The sequence below is a fragment of the Helianthus annuus genome, chromosome 10, assembly GCF_002127325.2.
Source record: "Helianthus annuus cultivar XRQ/B chromosome 10, HanXRQr2.0-SUNRISE, whole genome shotgun sequence".
NCBI lineage: Eukaryota > Viridiplantae > Streptophyta > Magnoliopsida > Asterales > Asteraceae > Helianthus > Helianthus annuus.
The window spans coordinates 136,081,378-136,100,466 of NC_035442.2; the positions used below are offsets into that span (position 1 = coordinate 136,081,378).

The following is a 19,089-nucleotide window of genomic DNA, read 5'->3' on the forward strand; positions in this document are numbered from 1 at the left end:
ACCAGAGATAGTTTTCAAGACAACGGACAAGATTATCCAGATTCGGGAACGTCTCAAGGCTGCCCGTGATAGGCAGAAAAGCTACGCTGACCCAAAGCGTAAGGATTTTCACTTCGAGGTAGGTGAAAAAGTGCTACTAAAGGTATCACCCTGGAAGGGGGTGATGCGTTTTGGTAAGAAGGGTAAACTGAGCCCGAGATACATAGGACCTTTTGAGGTTATCGAACGCGTCGGGTCGGTTGCCTATAAATTGAACTTACCAGAAGAGCTCAATGGAATTCACAATGTGTTCCACATCTGCAATCTAAAGAAGTGCTTCACTGATGAATCATTGGTGATCCCACACACAGATGTGCATATAGATGAGAGCTTGAAATTTGTGGAGAAGCCTTTGTCGATTGAAGACCGGCAGGTGAAAAAGCTCCGAAGAAAACATGTGCCGATAGTTAAGGTTAAATGGGATGCCCGGAGAGGTCCCGAATTCACGTGGGAAGTTGAATCCACGATGAAGGAGAAATATCCCTATTTGTTTGAGTAAATCTCGGGTCGAGATTTATTTTAAGGGGGTGAGGATGTAACACCTTGAAATTTTGTGTCCAATAATGTATTGACACGTGTCCTAAGTTTACACGTGGCGTTTTATATTTAATAAAGGACTAATGTTGACAAACCTTGAAAGTATATAAATTCGAGGGTTATAAATGTCAAACAAGGGTAAGTATACTGAATAGTAACCCTAAACGATGCTCGTACCTTCAAACGAATAAATCATGGATCGTACGGAAGAAAAACGCGGAAGAAAGTGAGAGATTACAAGCTGTGGGGGTTAACTGTGTCAACATGTTTAATTATACCTCTGAGTGACCCTTTGACGTACCCGAGGCTTTGTAACAGTAAAATACGCTCACTAGAATGTACTATATAAATTCCGCGAAGTTCCGTTTTAAAACGAGAAAGTTATGATCAAATTCGTACAAAAGGGTTAAAAGCGTCAACAATGAAAGTTAAGGCTTTCCGAATAATTAACAAGATAACCGGGGACTTAACAGTGCGGGTAAATAACACGAGGCCCTTAGTTGTAAATAATCGAGGGCCAAATCGCAAAGTTACCCCTTCAAACCCGAAAGGTCAGGTTATTAATTACCAAAGATTTCGTTACTAAATACCAGGATTTTATTAATCATTACAAAAGATTGAAAAAGATTTAAAAATAACCCTTACGGACCGCAAGGGTCCTGCCTTACGGACCGTAAAGGGGCGAATGATTAAGCTTGTCTCCGCCATAGGCTTACGGACCGCAAGGCCCAAGCCATACGGTCCGTAAGCGATGCCCAGCGACAGAAAGTTGGTTGTTGGCTGTTTAAAGCGGTAAAACATTTATGAATGGGTTTCCCAGAGGTATGGGCGTCCCCTACTCGACCTATAGCACCTTAGGCCACCTGCCCATCATCCATGATCACTTGTAGGCTAAGTTGTAAGGATCTTAAAGCCAATTCTTGCACTATAAATAGGCATACATGGTTCACAATTAGAACACACCTCAAAACACACCTCCTGCTCATTTCTGAAGCTCCCAAGTCTTCTTCTAGCATTTCTAAGTCTTACATCAAGTCTCTGTAAGTATGCCAAACCTTCTATGCCTTTGTTTTTGCTTAGTTTAGCCAAAAAGTCAATCCGTCGTAACTAACGATTGACTTTGCGATAAATCACGAATGGTCCAGTGAATTCTCGAATCAAAAGTAGTTATGCGTTGGTATTTATGTGGGTAATAAACCTCTGAAAGGGTTCCCCCTGATCACCACTCTAACTATGTCAAATATCGAGTCAAACGTATACTTAAAAAGTCAACAAAAAGCCATTTTTGCGATTCTTGCATAATCTGTAATATAGATGATATGAAACCTATTTGAATACTCATAAAACATGATATTAAGTATATAAACTTGTCTAAACTCGTTTGATTCGGCCATTTGCCATATTGACCCGGTTCGGAGCCGAATGTCGCAAAAGTTTGACTTTTGCTTTGACTTCAGTTCTGACCCGTTTTAGTGCAATGTAGATATGCCTTAGGACTCTCTTAGGACCAGGTCACGTGATGGTATCACCCTCTGTGACCGGTTCGTTGTTTGTCCGAGTCTTTTACGCATTTCCGTTAATTACTTAAAAGTTGACCGTAACGCCCTTTTTAAAATAAAACGAGTATTTCAGACACGTGAAGGGACCATAACCTTGCTTACTAAATTCTAAGCATGTCCCTAAAGTTTCACGCCAATCCGAGGTCTAGAATGGGAGTTATGCTAAATAGCGCATTTATAAGAAACGTTTGTAATAAACGGCGCAATTAGCATAACGCCTACCTAAACCAAGATTTCGTCACCAAAACTTTTAGCCACTGTAGTAAAATAATATTTTGGGATTTTTAAAGATTTTTAATTAATTTTAACCTGCTCATAACCGGCGGTTATGGCTACGGTTCGGTAAATACCGAATATGCCCTTTTCGGCCAAAACTTGAGTTCTACAAGGTCTTTTGACCCGATTCCAGTTGCTACTGATTTTAAATAATAAATAAGATATTTTAGACTTGTTAAACTGATCGGGAAACTCAGGTTTCCTATAGAACTCAGAAAGCCCTTTAAAAGTCTTTAAAATGACCGGAAAACCCCTACGGGGCGTATAATGAACTAAAACTCGTTACGGGAATTATGGAAGGTATCCTACTGATACCACAACCTCTTTAAAGTATATTGACTTAGGAAAACAGTGTAGGACTCCCACGGTTACCCGTTGCGCCTATTACGCGCACGGTTCGGCTTATGTAACTAGTTTACATAAATTAGCCGATACGGGTCAAACCATATCATTTTGACCCCAAGATTCAGAGTGTGAATATTAAACCCGTATAAAACAAGTCTCCGAACTTGTTGGGTCAGAATCACATTCCATTCTCGGTTTTCGCCTTTCACGCGATTAAACCGTATCTATCCCTCGAAACTAACCGGTCTAGGCTACGGCTAATATAAAGACCCGTTAGGATTCTAATAGGTTATTTTAAAACCTTCGTTCCAGAATAGGAGCCCCAGTAAAAGATATCTGTGATTTAACTGATTAAGGACAATACTTGCAAAGGTAAATACTTTTAACTTATTTTCCCTTATACGGGCTTGGGTTACGGTATATAAAATACCGCTTGATTGAGCATCAAATCTTCCATCGCTTAGGTGGTTAATTGAATAATTTGATTGGCTCATTTAAACAATCTTGTTACTTAAAAGCCTTTGGGGGGTTAATGACCATGTCCCGGATATCCTTGGCATCATTCGAAGAAATGGCCACGACCTTGACAGTCGGGTGTAGGCGTACACCCAGTATTATGTCTATACTATTAAAAGACGTAGCCGATGGTTTACCCACCTCGGTTTTACGCAATGTGGTGTGTCTATTGATCTTTAACCCGGACTAGATCCGGGCTACTGAACGCATAGAAGGAACATGTAATTCGTTCACAAGATTATAATTTTAAATAATTCTCCCAAGTTATAAAAGAATTTGTGCCTCGTGCATTCAAATCAATTTTTAATAAACATTTTTCAAAAGTGTCGGTTGAATGTATTTACCAGTGTAAACTGACGTATTTTTCCCAAAAAGATTAAGTGCAGGTACTACACGTAATTGGCTGGCAATAGCTCCTTAGCATCTTAAGAAGTCTCGCAAGCTTGATGTCTTATCTGTTGAACAACATTTTTATTTATTTTGATCCCTCCTGTGGATACTATTCAACTACTTGTGATACATTTGATATTACAGTAAATGGTTGAATTATATTTATCTTTATGCTTCCGCTATGCATTTATATATTGTGGTTTGACTATATGGTTGCCAACTACGTCACGGTAATCCCCCACCGGGCCCACCGGTGATACACGTGGAAATCGGGGTGTGACACCATCCCCATTCACCACATGTCCAAGAAATTGGACCTCACGTAGCCAGAACTCGCACTTAGAGAATTTGGCATACAACTGTTCCTTTTTCAGCAACTCCAAAATAGCTCTTCAGTGCTGTTCGTGTTCAGCCTTTGTCTTTGAATAAATCAAAATGTCGTCAATAAACACAATCACGAACTTATCCAAGTACGGCTTGCAAACTCTGTTCATTAGGTCCATGAAAACAGCAGGTGCGTTTGTCAACCCAAACGGCATAACTAGGAACTCGTAGTGTCCATAGCGAGTTTTGAAGGCTGTCTTCGGGATACTCTCCTCTTGTATCCTTAGCTGATGGTATCCAGATCGAAGATCGATCTTAGAGTAAAAGCTTGAACCTTGCAGTTGGTCAAATAGATCATCAATCCTTGGTAGAGGATATCTATTCTTAATCGTCAGTTTATTCAACTCCTGGTAGTCGATACACATACGAAAACCACCTTCCTTCTTCTTGACAAACAGGACCAGAGCTCCCCAAGGTGAGAAGCTTGGTCTGATGAATCCCTTGTCTAACAACTCTTGAAGTTGTGTCGACAATTCCTGCATCTCTGACGGTGCAAGTCTATAAGGTGCCCTAGCTACAGGCGCTGCACCTGGAACTAAGTCTATACGGAACTCCACTTGTCTCTAAGGTGGCAATCCTGGCAAGTCCTCTGGGAAGACTTCCGGATATTCCCTCACGACAGGGATGTCTTCGATCTTTGGTTCAGCAGCTTTCTTATCTACAATGTGTGCCAGGAAGGCATCACATCCCTTTTGTAAACACTTACGAGCTTTCAGGCAGCTGATGATTCTTAAGGGCGTATCACGCTTTTCTCCATGAACCACAATTGTTTCACCATCTTCGGTTGGGATGCGAACGACCTTTTCGTGACAAACAATTTCTGCCTTGTTGCTTGATAACCAATCCATTCCTACTACCACGTCGAAGCTCCCTAGCTGGACTGGTAGTAGATCCAAAGCAAACTCACGCTCTCCCAACTCGATTACACAACCTCTGACAACTTCATTGGCTTCTACCAACTTTCCATTAGCCAATTCGATTGAGTAGGGGATATCTAATTTACTAGCAGCTAACCCAAGCATATTCTTAAATTCTAATGACACAAAGCTATAATCGGCACCAGTATCAAATAAAACGGATGCAAAGCATTGGTTAACAGGGAACGTACCAGTAACAACATTGGGATCCTGGCGCGCTTCCCTCGCTTCGATATTAAAAACTCTTCCATGAGCTTGGTTCAATTCTGGGCAGTTCCTCTTATAGTGCCCAATGTCACCACAATTAAAGCAACCTGGTCTCTGCCCGTTTCCACCTCTATTCCCAACTTGATTGTTGTTCTGATTACGATTCGCAGCACCAGCTTGATTCGCGATGTTGCCTCGATTTCCATTCCCTCCGTTATTTCCTTGTGCACGATTTCCATTTCCACCCCGGTTATTGTTTCTATTTTCAAAACCTCCTTGACCTCCCCGGCCAACAGTGGCCCAGCAAGTATCCTTCGAGTGACCAACCTTTCCACATGCTTCACATACTTTTGACCCACACCGGCCAGAATGGTGACGCTGGTAGGTGTTGCACTTGGGATGTGTTCCCATATATCCCTTTCCTTTCTTTCCAGTACCAGTTGTAGCTTGGACTGGTGCGCTTTTCCTACCATCACTGTTGTGCCTTGTTTGAAGTTCGAGAATTTTCTTTTGTTACCCCCGGACGACTCGACGTGAGTCTCCTTCTTCTTTTGTTCAACATCAGAAAACTTGTTTAAACGGGCGGCTTCTTTAGTAAGAGCTACGCTCAGATCAATTGCCTCAGTGATTGTCGCCGGCTTTGAAGAGGTCACCATACTCATGATTTGAGGAGCTAAACCCCAAATGAAGCGCTCAATCCGCTTGAATTCTGGCGTAACCATATAAGGTACCACATGAGATAAGTCGTGAAACCTTTGAACATATTCTGCAATTTTCGGACCTTCCATCTTCAAATGCCAAAACTCAGTTTCCAACTTTTGTATCTCCGCACGTGAACAGTACTTTCTGCGCATGAGCTCTTTCAGCTCGTTCCATGTCATTGCGTAAGCTGCGACTTCACCAAGGGTTTGAACTTGTAAGTTCCACCAGGACAGGGCTCCGTCTAAGAATAGCCCAGAAATGTAGGTAACTTGCTGGTCTGGAGCGCATTTGCTCATGCGGAGAACTGACTCTGTCTTTTTGGCCCAACGAACAAAAGCAACAGTACCTCCGGTGCCGTCAAAGTTCGCAGGTTTGTAGTCTAGGAACTGCTTGTAGGGGCACCCTGCACATACGTTACAATATATGAATGGCATTAGCAAACTCGCTAGAGGTATCCAAATGTATCGTGGTATGTCTTAATGACTTAGTATTACCATGAGGCGGATTGTTGTTGCCGGTATTGCCAGAATTACTTCCGCTAGTTCCTCCTTGGGAGGCGGCGTATTGCGCGATGGCGGCCGCGATGACCTACTGAAGTTCTGCCTCATTGGTAGGCATGCGTGTTTGACGTCTTGGTGGCATCTTCTAAAATATAGTTCACGTTGGTCAGGCCATAGTAAGATGTACGTATATAACGATACATAACACCTCATGTTATAAATATACCAAACACATAACATCCCATATTATAAATAAATCAATAACATCTCATGTTATAGAACATAAATAATCAATCAAACATCACATGTGATGAGAATACTGCGATTGCATTGCCATAAATCGAGACCACAATGTAAAGTTTACAAGTACATAACTGTATCATACAACATCAACGACTAAGGGCTACATCACCCCAGTCCAAAATATCAAATCAGTGTCAACAATATCCAATATACATATCAATAAAAGTCATGATCAATATGCAGTCTCCAAAAAGTTGTGCAGTCTGTGCAATCGCCGTCTTCTCAACAAAAGTCCACCCGTGTCGTACAAAATAGCCCTACTCTGATGGCGGTGGAGGAGGGGGGAAATGAGAATAGAACAGTCGGCGCATGTGAAGCCAATCCTCCTCCATGGCTCGATGAGAACGCAAAAGATACGCTAGCTGCTGCTCCTGAGTCCAAAAACGAGCAGCAGAATCAGGAGATAATGGACGAGGGGGGTGTGATATCGCAGGGTGAGTCTGGCCCTGGCACTGGTATGGTGGTCGATGTGCTCTCTCAAGCTCCTGCACACGACGAGTAAGTGCCTCCTGCTGGATCATGAATGACCTGAGAACATCCTCTACAGAATAACCCATGTGATACGGATGATAAGGATCGGATGGTGGCATGATGGGTGGTGAAGTCCAGAGAAAAGGCTCGCTGGATGGAGTAAAAGATAGCACAGTAAACGGTGAAACAGGGGGAACAGCAGTATGATGAGGGATCTGCAGTGCAAACTAATCTCCTCCAGTCAGAAAAAGGTGCATGGTCGAAAGGCTGACGAGAAGAGCCCTCTCCAGGACGTGGCGGAGGGATCTCCTAGAGAAATGTGATGGGCAGATCTGCGCGATGCGCATCAGTGACGGGTGCGGGAAACAGGGGTGCACCAACAGGAACTGAAGCAGGTGCCAAAACAGGTGTAACTGGTACCACAAAAGGCGGGTACTCATCATCATCATCTATCCACCCATTCCGGGTGTGCGCATAACGAGGGTCAACATGAGTCGCAAAGAGTGCATGATCAGGCTCTATAGGTACTGGGTCAGGAAAAGGAGCAACAACAACAGGATCAGCGGGTATATCAGCAACATGCTCATCCAATACCAGTGGGGCAGCAACAGGACCCTCTAACAATGGTGGTGCATTAATATGGGCATCAGCAACAACATGATCATCCTCCATCAGTGGAGCAACAATAGGATGATCATCGACAGGTACATCAGCAATCAAAGGATCAACAGCGGGTACATCAGCATGAATAGGGTCATGCTCGAATACGGGGTCCGGAGCAACTACTGGCTCGGGGGCCACGGCAGGCTCCGGGTCGTCAAACTCCATCTCGAAATCTGCGGGATCAGCAAACGCAGGGTCAACAGGGTCCTCCATGGGCTGATCTAGGTGTATAAACTCAATGTCCTGGTCTGGATCGAAACCAGGTGGGAAGACGGGGTCGGAATCATCATCAATGTCATGATCGATCGCGAAACTCGGGGCAGGGGCAGGTGCAGCAGATGACGCCCTATCGGGGTCTGAATCATGCGAATAGTGATGCGCGCCCTGCGCGTGTGATGGTGTAGATGCCACAGACTCGAAAGAGTCTGGGACGGGTGAATGAACAGGTGACTCCTCAGCAGGAGCATCCACGAGAAGTAAGAGATCGCCAGCAGCTATGTGGGCCTCGCCCTCAACATCATCCTCTAGTGGATCCTCGTCAAACAAGTCGACGTCGTCGTCTACGACTACGTCAAGGAGCATATCAAGAACAGGGTAAGAGGCAAGAGGTATAGGGGCAGGGATCACCGCGAGCGGCAAATCCTCGGCGATAAGGCCATCAGCGGGCTCAGCAACGACATCAGGCAGCGCGAATGGCTGAAAATCATCATCATCCGTGCTGGTGGTGTCCGAAGTGTGCACCTCGTACTCTGATGACACTCTGTCGTCCGATACTACGGGTATAGGGTCAGTGGTGTCCGACTCTCCTGTGCCGGATGAAGCCATAGCGTCTGTAACACAAACACACATATGCACAAATAATCAATCATATAGTTAGATAAGCACATTAGTCCAATAAGCAATCAAATAGTTCTCCTAGTCCCACTAGCCTCCCAGCCTCCCAGACTGATCTTCCTAGTCCCACTAGATTAACTTCCCAGCCTCCCAGACTGACTCCCTAGTCCCACTAGTCAATTCTCCCAGCCTCCCAGACTGACTCCCTAGTCCCACTAGCCAATTCTCCCAGCTTCCCAGACTGATTCCCTAGTCCCACTAGTCAACTTCCTCAGCCTCCCAGACCGAGCCTCAGCCTCCCAGACCGAGCCTCAGCCTCCCAGACTGAGCTATAACTAATAAATAAAATGTGCTCAACTTTTGTTTGTAAAAACGTTTTGGATCTAGACTTAAGTGGTATGTAGTGTAAAAATGTTTTCATGAGAGCCCTAGTGATCATAGTCTAGACTCGAGAAGGAATCCTAGTTCGCTATGATCCGAGCTCTGATACCAACCTGTCACACCCTGGCTTTGCGGAAGCGTGGGTTTATTTGGTGTGACTTCTTAATACCATAACTTAATCACAACAAAGCTATATGAAAGTAAAACCATGCAGATCATCCATTGATTAAAGTCTTAAAAACAAAATACCGCAACATTGTTTTAAAATGCAAACACATGCATCGAGTTTACAACACTACAAAATAAAAACATTGTTCTTAAGACGCAACCATAACATAATTTAAACACCGTTTAAGACTTGCGACTCGTCCAGGTAAAAGTCGCAATCCCTAAACGTGGATGATCCCATAACTCGTACGCAGCGCGAAAACGTAGCATACCATGCCAGATCCTTAGTTCCCTGAAATACATGTAAGTTTGGAAAAATCAACAAAAATTGTTGAGCGAGTTCATGTGTAGTGAGTATATAAAACCTTTGTAAGTATAAAATCCCTGGTATGTAGCAAATAAGGAAATAAAGAGATCACCAATGGTTTGCAAGGCCATTGATATGTGTGAAGTGCAGTAGGAAGACTCAAACCTAGCAAATTTTTGCGTCGGGTACAAAGTCACCCCGAGGTCCGTACTGTTGGGCCTGGGGCTGGGCTCGCTACACCCAGATAGATCTACCGCTACTGTCCCTCGGTCCTACAATGAGGACTAATGGCCTTCAGTTCCCGCCTACCCACTCACATGATCTAAGTAGTAACCCTCCTTACGCTAATCATACCATGTGTAAAAGTACTTGTAATCATAGTAACATGTATTTCACCCTCGAAGTATAAAAACTGAAAACAGTTAAGAGAAAAGGGGGGCATGAACTCACCGAAGTGCGTCTCTAAAAAGTAACTCCCTGTCAACCTGCTGTGCGACGACCTACACGTACTAACTTCTATTAGACGGACGGCCGTGCCTTAGCTTAAGGTTTAATGTCTTAGGGAAATAGTTAGGCAACTATTTCGTAATTACACTTCCCAATTATTTAGTAAATATATTCCTTCCCAAGGATGGGGGTTTTAATACATGTGCGTTCGTATAACTTTGAAATATATTATTAAGTCTCACTTAAAATATATTTTAATTCTAACTCCAAAATATAAATATTTTTCCCAAAAATATTATATTTTATTTCACATAATTTTCCAAAATAATATCCTTGTCAAAATACACATTTATGAGTATTTTCTGAAAATACGTAAGTTACGTTGTAAGGTTCGGGTGGTATTAATAATACCGGTGTAACTTAAATATTTATTGTGAAGGCGTTCGTATTATTTTGGAGCCGTTAATAGTCAGTAATATTATTTTTACCCTAAAAATAATATTTGTATAGTTCACAAAATAATCATAAAAATCTCACAAGTGTTGTTTTGAAAAATATATACTAAATATATATTTTAGCAAGTTTTATTTTGTGAAAATCCCACCTCCGACACTTGGAAGTTTCGTAATAAAAATCGTGGCGAATGTTATTTGGGAAAACAAGTTAAAAATATATCCACAACACTTGTGATAAAAATATTTACAAGTGTTAGATTTTTGGAAAAATTTCGCCAGAGTTTCCTCTGTAACTTTCCTCTGTAACTGGAGGTGGCCACGCTTTCTAGCGTATCATTTTCTTTTAAAAATTCAATTCAACAATGTTCCCAACATCAATAACCAATGTTTCATCATCAAAATAGCCAAAATAGATATAAATCGCAAAACACATGAACGTGTGGGTTATGTAAAAGTGCGTAGTAACTTTCCATTATTTTTATAGATCTTTCTATAAATAAAATCGGTTTCTTGATAATCTTGTTTTTTTAAAGAAGATGCATCTTTTCAACTTCTTGTCAAAAATTAAAAAATAATTCTTTGTTAAAACTTTTTGTTACACACTTCTGTGTTCATAAAAACACCTTTAGTTTATGAAATTCCGGCTTTAAAAATATGATCTCATCTTACACTTGGTTCTTCGAAAATACCACTTGTAGATCTTTAGATCTACTAGTTTAGAACTCCTTTTTACAAAAGAATCACTTTTACACAAGTTCATGGTTATAAGTAGTAGTGTTCTTCATCTAACCACTTTCACACTTTAACATACACTAGGTCATGTTCCATGAACATGACTTAGCCGGGTTAGATGACGATCCGAACTACTACTAGCATAAAACAACACTAAATAATCATAACAAAACTAGTTTTATAAGTTTTACACCAATATTTACTTATTAACCACCAAGTTCATCACTTTTAGTAGACTTTTAATTTTGTTCTTACATGTTCATGATTTTTAACCGACAAATCTCTTATTAACCACTTTAGACAAGATCAATAAGGTGTTTAGAGTCACTTACTACTAGCTCGAGGCTAGGGAAGAAACTAGACGAAGAATGGGTGGTTAATAGCGTCGTAGAGAGGTCCTTGTGATTCTGTAAGCACCGAGCCTCCTTGCGTGATCACCTTCACCCTTAGGTGCCCTTGGAATGATTTAAGAAGTTTGAAAATAATGGTGGTGTGTATGTATGGTTTCGGCCGAAGTCAACAATGGGGAAAGAGAGTGAAAAAAATTTCTTGTGAAGTGTTATTGTGTGAATGACATGCTTATCCCTTAAACAAATATATAATCAATTTTGGTGTATTAACCACCGAATAATATGTACACCAGATTTCAAGCAAAGTCAAATAAAATATTCAAACTTGTAAGGAGCATGTCCCCTTGGGGGAAACGATTGTTGGGGGGGGGGGTGGGGTTAATAGTTTGATTTTAACTAATAAGTCAAGCACTAGTTAGTTAGTTAATTGTGAGATTAAATTAGTTACCTAGTGTGTTATGTTTTATAACGGGTGTTGGGGTATTCGGGGACCCTAACTGGCTCAGAAAAAGAAAAATAGTGTCATTGACAATATTTTTAGGTTCCTGGTAAAGTCCGATCGTTCGGTTGGATATTAATCCGTTAAAGTGCTAAAGAAGTATTTAAAGTGTCGTTAATATTATTTTTAGTGACACAATAAATTTCCGACACTTTGGAAAGTGTCTAGTATTATTTTCCCATTTTTTGCACTTTACTAATTAATTTAAATGCTGAATTTTTATTTAAAGTGCAGAATTTTGTACTTAAAGTACGTTTTAGGCACATCCGGTCACTATAACTATCACCTAGTGACGCAGTTTAACAATCGTCACCTCCCTACACTCACTACTAGTGTAGTAATCTATTCCCGGCTCATACTGGCCTTAGAGGTAGTGTCTGCCTGATGCTGGCTATATCAGCATGTTTAATGGGTTATCCGTTCATTGTGCTACTGTGCTTTTGTGCATCAAGTTTGTCACTAAAGTTCTGTATGTAAATAATGGAGTGACAGTTAATAGAGTATGATGCAAGTATGTGTATGTATCAGTATTCAAGTAGCAGTTTATCCACAATTGTAAGCAAGCACGGTAATTAAGCAGTAATTAAATATTGATTAAGTCGTACGGATACCTGATTTGGTGAGGGATGTCACTGAAAGCCCCGTGCCCGGACGGTTTCACTATAAAATTCTATAAGGTTTTTTGGAAAGATTTTAAACAACTGATTATGGGGGTCATGAGTGATTTTCATAGAAGTGGAATTATGAGTAAAGGTTGTAATTCTTCTTTCGTGGCTCTTATTCCAAAAACGAAAGACCCTCAAGTGCTTGCTAATTTAAGCATATCTCTCTTGTTAGATCGGTATACAAAATTATCTCGAAAGTTTTGGCGAATCGGCTCAAGGCTATTATTGATGAGGTTATTTCTCCAACGCAATCGGCTTTCTTAGAGGGAAGAAACATTTTGGACAGCCCGCTTATTATAAGCGAAACTGTTTCATGGGCAAAAAAGAATAAAGAGAAATTGCTAATTTTCAAAGTTGACTTCGAGAAGGCTTATGACTCCATTAATTGGAAATTCCTCTTTCAAATAATGGAATACATGGCCTTCCCAGAGAAATGGATAAGTTGGATAAGAGGATGCCTCGCCTCAGGTATGGGTTCGGTTCTTGTTAATGGATCGCCAACGGCTGAATTCAAGTATAAGAGGGGTTTAAGACAAGGAGATCCGTTATCTCCTTTTCTTTTTTATAATTGCTATGGAAATTATTAATTTGTTCCTTAACAGAGCAATCGATTCAGGCCTGTTTCAAGGTGTCCAACTCCCTAACGGTGGTCCAATTATATCCCATCTTTGCTATGCGGACGATGTTCTTTTCGTTGGGGAATGGTCGGATAAGAATGTGAATACTCTTAATCGGTTGTTGAGATGGCTAAATCTGGTTACAGGGCTTAAAGTTAACCGCCGGAAATGCAAGCTGTTTGGGATTGGAGTGGAGGATAACAAGAAGGTGAGATTGGCTAACGTGCTGAATTGTGAGGTGGGTACTCTGCCATTCATGTATCTGGGCATCCCGATTGGGGTAAATATGAAGCGGGCAAAGTATTGGAAACAATTAGTGGATAGGTTTCATTCGAAACTTTCCAAATGGAAAGCTAGACACTTATCATTCTCCGGGAGAGTCACGGTTGCTAAATCGGTTCTAGGAAGTCTCCCGACTTATTATCTATCCCTTTTTTCCGCTCCTAAATGCGTCCTTAACAGACTTGAAAAGATCCGAAGGGACTTTATTTGGGGTATCACGGACTCGCGTAAAAGGCTCAGATGGATTCGGTAGGAGTTGATAATGAAATCCAAGAAAAAAGCTGGCATGGGGATTGGAAGTATTACTGATATCAACTACGCTATGTTAACTAAATGGTGGTGGAGATTCAAATCGAACCCGAACCAGCTTTGGGCTAAGGCAATCGCGGCGGTTCACAACAATGGCTCGGTAAATCATCTAATTCCTTTAAAAAAATCTATCCCTGGATTGTGGAAGGATATCGGTAATATGGAGTCGGAGCTAGACAAGGTAGGCATAAATATTCATCAGAATCTGGTGGAAGAGAACGGAAACTCGCGGTGGCGGAATAGTACGAAGGAGCAGTTTTCGGTTAAGCAGGTTCGAAAAGATATCAAAAGTGCTAAACTGGCTGATGCAGCAAACGATCCGAAGTATGAATGGAACCGCTGGGCTCCGCCTAAAGGTAGTTTCCTGCTTTGGAGAACCCTTTTAGGTAGGATAGCTGCTAGGGAATGTCTTGACCGCAGGGGTGTGGTGCTATCCGATATTAGTCGCCCTCGATGTGGGCTTGAAGTGGAGAGTCCAGATCATATCTTTATTAAATGTTTGTGGCCGAAGAGTATATGGTGGAATGTGTTGACTTGGGTCCGTATTCGTTTCCCTAATGATTGCGGGTCACTGTCAGACTTTATGAACTATGTTAAGGAGTGCCCGGGTGGAAGAATCTGGAAATGTTTAGTTAACACAATTGTCATAGCTACAGTTTGGAGAATTTGGAGTGCAAGAAATACTAAGGTGTTCGATGGCTGCTTTATCCCGATTATGAAGACGGTGGAGCTCATCAAAGAAGACTCTTTTCTTTGGATTAGCTATCGCTCGAGATGCAAGAAACCGAAATGGGAAAACTGGGTATCATTTGATGTTGTAGACATAACTTAATTGTTTCTTTCTTTCTTTTGTTTTTGTTTTCATGGTTGTTCTTGTCTCTCAGTTGAAGCTGGCACTTTATATTTATATATAAAGTGATTTTACCGTTCAAAAAAAAATAAAAATTAAATGAATACTAACACTATCCATTATAACAGTTACTCCCTTACATAGAATCAGTTAAAAACATTAAAATAAAATTATAACTCATCATGATAAGCTTACAAAAACCTAAATAACTGAGTGTCCGGTTTCTTTATGTTGTTATCTTCTCATTGTACTTTTTAATAGTTATGTTAGGTTCGAAGAGATACTGGACAATTTTTTTTTTAATTGGTACACCTGGCTAGAAAAATGAATCAAGACATATTACTTGATGATATGGTAAAATCAGGGGCGGATCTATAGTTAAAGAAAGGGGTTCCCAGGAACCCGTTCGTTTTGTAATTTATAGTGTTAAGTTAAATAAAAAATACTGAAGGAACCCTTTAATATTTTGTAAGGAAACTCATAAACAAATTTGTGTGGTTGTCTGTTGGTAAAGCACGTCCTCAAGAAAGTTGAGGTCCCGAGTTCGAGTCTCTTCACTAATAGTAGACACCATTTATTATTCTTGGTGGAATATTACACACTATTGTTTGATCATCATTCTTCGTCTTCTTTATCATCAAAGAGGTTTAAATATTTCAAACAATCTTTGGTTAATTAGATTGTATCTACAGGAAATTTAAATGTAAGATTAAATATATTATGTAATAATATTTAATCTATAGCCATTATAATCATTTACATGATAGAGATCAAAATATATTATAACCTATTAAATAATTAGTTGGTAATTGTTGATGGACCATATTTCCCTTATTAACTAATTAGGTTTCCTCCTGGGTGCTTATATAAGGAGAATTATGTGGAGGTTAAGGGGTTACTCAGTTACACATTTACACACACCCCATTAGCCATAACATCATAATTTCGACCTCCTCTCCTAGCCGATATCCCTTTTCGGTTTTCTAAGTCCCCATCATTAGTCAGCACCCTAAGAAGGAACCAGATCACGATGACAAGCATGTCGAACTCCATTACAGGATTCTCCAACGCACTGTCTGCTATAACAGGTATGTTTTAATGTTTTCCTTCATGTATAAATAGAACTGAACCAACATGTGGTATCAGAGCATATGTTGATTTGTCAGTTCTGTTTTCGTATCCATAATTCTGGGATTGAAACTTGGAAAATGGATTTTTTTGTAACTTTAAAACTATAACAGCCGGTTTCGAGTCACGAAGATCAACTCACGATCTCTGTTTTTGGGAAAAAGATTAATTATATGTTCACTCAAATTCAACTGGGTCATGTTTTAGCCGAAATCTGTTTAGAAAAAACTATTAATATTCAGGTTTCGGGTTCCAGAATTTATGTTTTATGTTTTAGGGTTCATCATGTTCTTGGGAAAATTCGATAATTCTGTTATGTTTTGGAATGTTTTAGGATTAATGAGTGTTTTTTCCATGTTTGATCCAATTTTATCTTTTAGCTTTACTCGAAAACTGTTATTAGATAAACAGTTACAATTTTTCGAAATATGTTGATAAAATAAGATCATCTTAAAACAGGAATAATATCTCATAATCCCTTAGATTTCGAATTTTCAGTTATGTTATCACAATAAACAGTTGTTAACAGGGAGCTTCGAGATCATCAGATTACGACTCGAGACCATCAGTCTCGATTCGAGACCATAAGGTCTCGACTCGAAATCATCAGGTCCTTAAACCTTCACAACTCGAGACCAACAGATCTCGACTCGAGACCATAAGGTCTCGACTCGAAATCATAAGGGCTCAAAGATCTACAACTCGAGACAGAGGTCTCGACTCGAGACCATAACGTCATAACTCGAGACCATAAGGTTGCGACTCGAGACCATAACGTCATAACTCGAGACCATAAGGTTGCGACTCGAGACCGTGGTTGCGACTCGAGACCTCATCATGACTCGAGATCTCATAAGATATAGTAGTCGAGACCATGGTTCCGACTCGTGACAACAAGGTTGCGACTCGAGATCTCATAACTGACTCGAGATCTCATAACTCAGTCGAGACCTAACTCGAAACCTCATTATTTTAGGCTGTTTAAATAATTGGTTTTATAGTTATTTAGTTAATTAATCAGAATCAGATAATGTTTTGCAAAACCAAAATAGCTTAACTTGAATGAGCTCCTAATGTATCATTTTTGGCCAAAGCTGACTTGATACATCTACTTATCATTCAAGTATTACGAAAGCTATGTTAAGTGTGCATCATAAGCATGAATGTTTTAATATCTGGCCAAAGCTGATTTAATTCTTTCATAGATGGCATACTTAACAAGTGCATAACTAAAGTGATTGTTTCAATTTCTGGCCAAAGCTGATTTGTTACAACCAATTTGCACATATGCTTAAATGATTACACTTCTGGCCAAAGCTGTTTTGTCTTCGTTTAAGTAGAATTTTTAACTAAGTCTATTATTTTGATGTTAGTAATAGACATTATCACAGCTTCATAATGTAAAATGGTCATTATTTATGCCTGCCTTAGTTTAACGTGCCCTTAGGTCACATTAGGACTTCTTCCTTAGTATCATAACTTGCTCATCTTATTTCCACTATCAGCACCAAATCAGGGGATTCCATCTTTGACTGGTGATAACTTTGCTGCATGGAAGGATGCTCTCATGCTTACGCTTGGGCTGCTGGATTTTGATTATGCTCTAAGGGAGAATAAGCCAGCGGACCTTACCACTCAGAGTACTGCTGCTGAGCAGATACTTCATGAAAAGTGGACTAGGTGTAACCGCATATCTCTCATGTTTATGAAGCAGTCCATAAGCAATGCTATCAGGGGAGCTATTCCTGATTCTGAAGATGCTAAAACCTACTTGGCTTCTGTGGAGGCGTAGTTCAAGGGGACGTCTAAAGCACACGCTAGTACTCTTATTCTCAAGCTGGTGACAACTAAGTATGATGGGAGGAGCGGCATTCGCGAGCACATCATGATGATGAATGACATGGCCAATAAGCTGAAGGGGCTGGAAATGGAAATCAGTGATGGTTTCCTTGTTCATTTCATCATTACTTTGCTTCCTTCGTCCTTTGAAGCATTCAAGATCAATTACAACACTCAGAAGGACAAATGGACAATGAGTGAACTGGTCGCTATGTGTGTACAGGAGGAAGAGCGTATGAGGATGGATCGCCATACTGATGTTGCAAACTTCACTACCTCCAATTCTAAGAAAGGGAAGAATAATTATCAGAGGAAGGATGCTTCAAAAGTCCAAAGGCCTAATCCTAATCCTAATATTACAAGTGCACCTTCCAGCTCTAAGAACTCCTTAGGCAGTATCCGCTGCAAGTTCTATAAAAAGACAGGACACATGCAGAAGGAATGCCCTGACTTTAAGGAGTGGCTGGCTAAGAATGGTAACGATTATTTTATGATACTTGAGTCCTATAATTTAAGTGTTCCTGCTAATTCTTGGTGGTTTGATTCTGGTTCTATGGTTCATGTTACCAATTCTACTCAGGGATTCCTTTCAATCCGGAAGCTGGAAAGAAACCAAAGAACGCTTAAGGTTGGGGATGATCGAGAATTAGAAGTGAAGGCCATTGGAACATTACAATTAGTTATGAAAACTGGTTTATGTATTAAACTTTATGATACCTTATATGTTCCTGAGGTAACTCGGAACCTTGTATCAGACCAAAGTTAGACATGGACGGTTTTATTGTTTCCCATGGTCATCGCAAACTCTCTATCCTCTATGATTCTGTTCTTTATGGTACTGGTGTTCTGGATGGTGGTCTCTATAGATTAGAACTAGATGATGGCTTTTCCAAATCTTTGTTATCATATAACATTAATGAATCACTCACAAAGATGGAAGAGAAACGAGACTTAGAGACTTCATCCATGTTGTGGCATCAGCGTTTAGGCCACATTTCAAGAGAACGATTAAATCGTCTCGTAAAGGATGAAGTCTTACCTCCTCTCGATTTCTCTTATTTTGGAACATGTGTCAAATGTCTTAAAGGTAAAATGACATTAGCGAATAAGAAAGGTGCCACTAGGAGCTCTAATTTATTAGAACTCATTCACACTGACATTAGTGTTCCATACCAAATCGCTGGCATAACAGGACATACTTCATTTATCACTTTTATTGATGATTATTCTCGTTACATGTACTTGTATCTTATTAAGGAGAAATCTGAATCTCTTACAACTTTTAAAGATTATAAGGCTGAAGTTGAAAAGCAATTAGATCGTCAGATTAAAGTTGTGAGATCAGATAGAGGCGGTGAATATTATGGAAGACATACTGATATGGGTCAAGCTCCTGGTCCATTTTAAGAGTTTTGTA

The 19,089-nt window shown here is 40.4% G+C and overlaps 2 protein-coding genes across 2 annotated transcripts; both read left to right on the plus strand.

Annotated features, from left to right (window-relative positions):
* The first annotated feature begins 13,080 nt into the window (after nucleotides 1-13,080).
* On the plus strand, nucleotides 13,081-13,799 carry LOC110882627. The gene is made up of 2 exons (XM_022130604.1): nucleotides 13,081-13,115; nucleotides 13,250-13,799. Exons 1-2 carry the CDS (start codon nucleotides 13,081-13,083, stop codon nucleotides 13,797-13,799), a joined length of 585 nt encoding a protein of 194 aa, XP_021986296.1.
* Nucleotides 13,800-13,808: 9 nt separating this feature from the next.
* LOC110882626 lies at nucleotides 13,809-14,687 on the plus strand. The gene has a single exon (XM_022130603.1). It carries the CDS (start codon nucleotides 13,809-13,811, stop codon nucleotides 14,685-14,687), a length of 879 nt encoding a protein of 292 aa, XP_021986295.1.
* Nucleotides 14,688-19,089: the final 4,402 nt, after the last annotated feature.

Excerpts from the sequence above, each read along its gene's own strand:
- LOC110882626 (XM_022130603.1), top strand. The coding sequence starts at position 13,809 with ATGAAATCCAAGAAAAAAGCTGGCATGGGGATTGGAAGTATTACTGAT.
- LOC110882627 (XM_022130604.1), top strand. The coding sequence starts at position 13,081 with ATGGATAAGTTGGATAAGAGGATGCCTCGCCTCAG. Across the intron at positions 13,116-13,249 it reads AAGAGGATGCCTCGCCTCAG|AGCAATCGATTCAGGCCTGT; the intron begins GTATGGGTTCGG and ends GTTCCTTAACAG.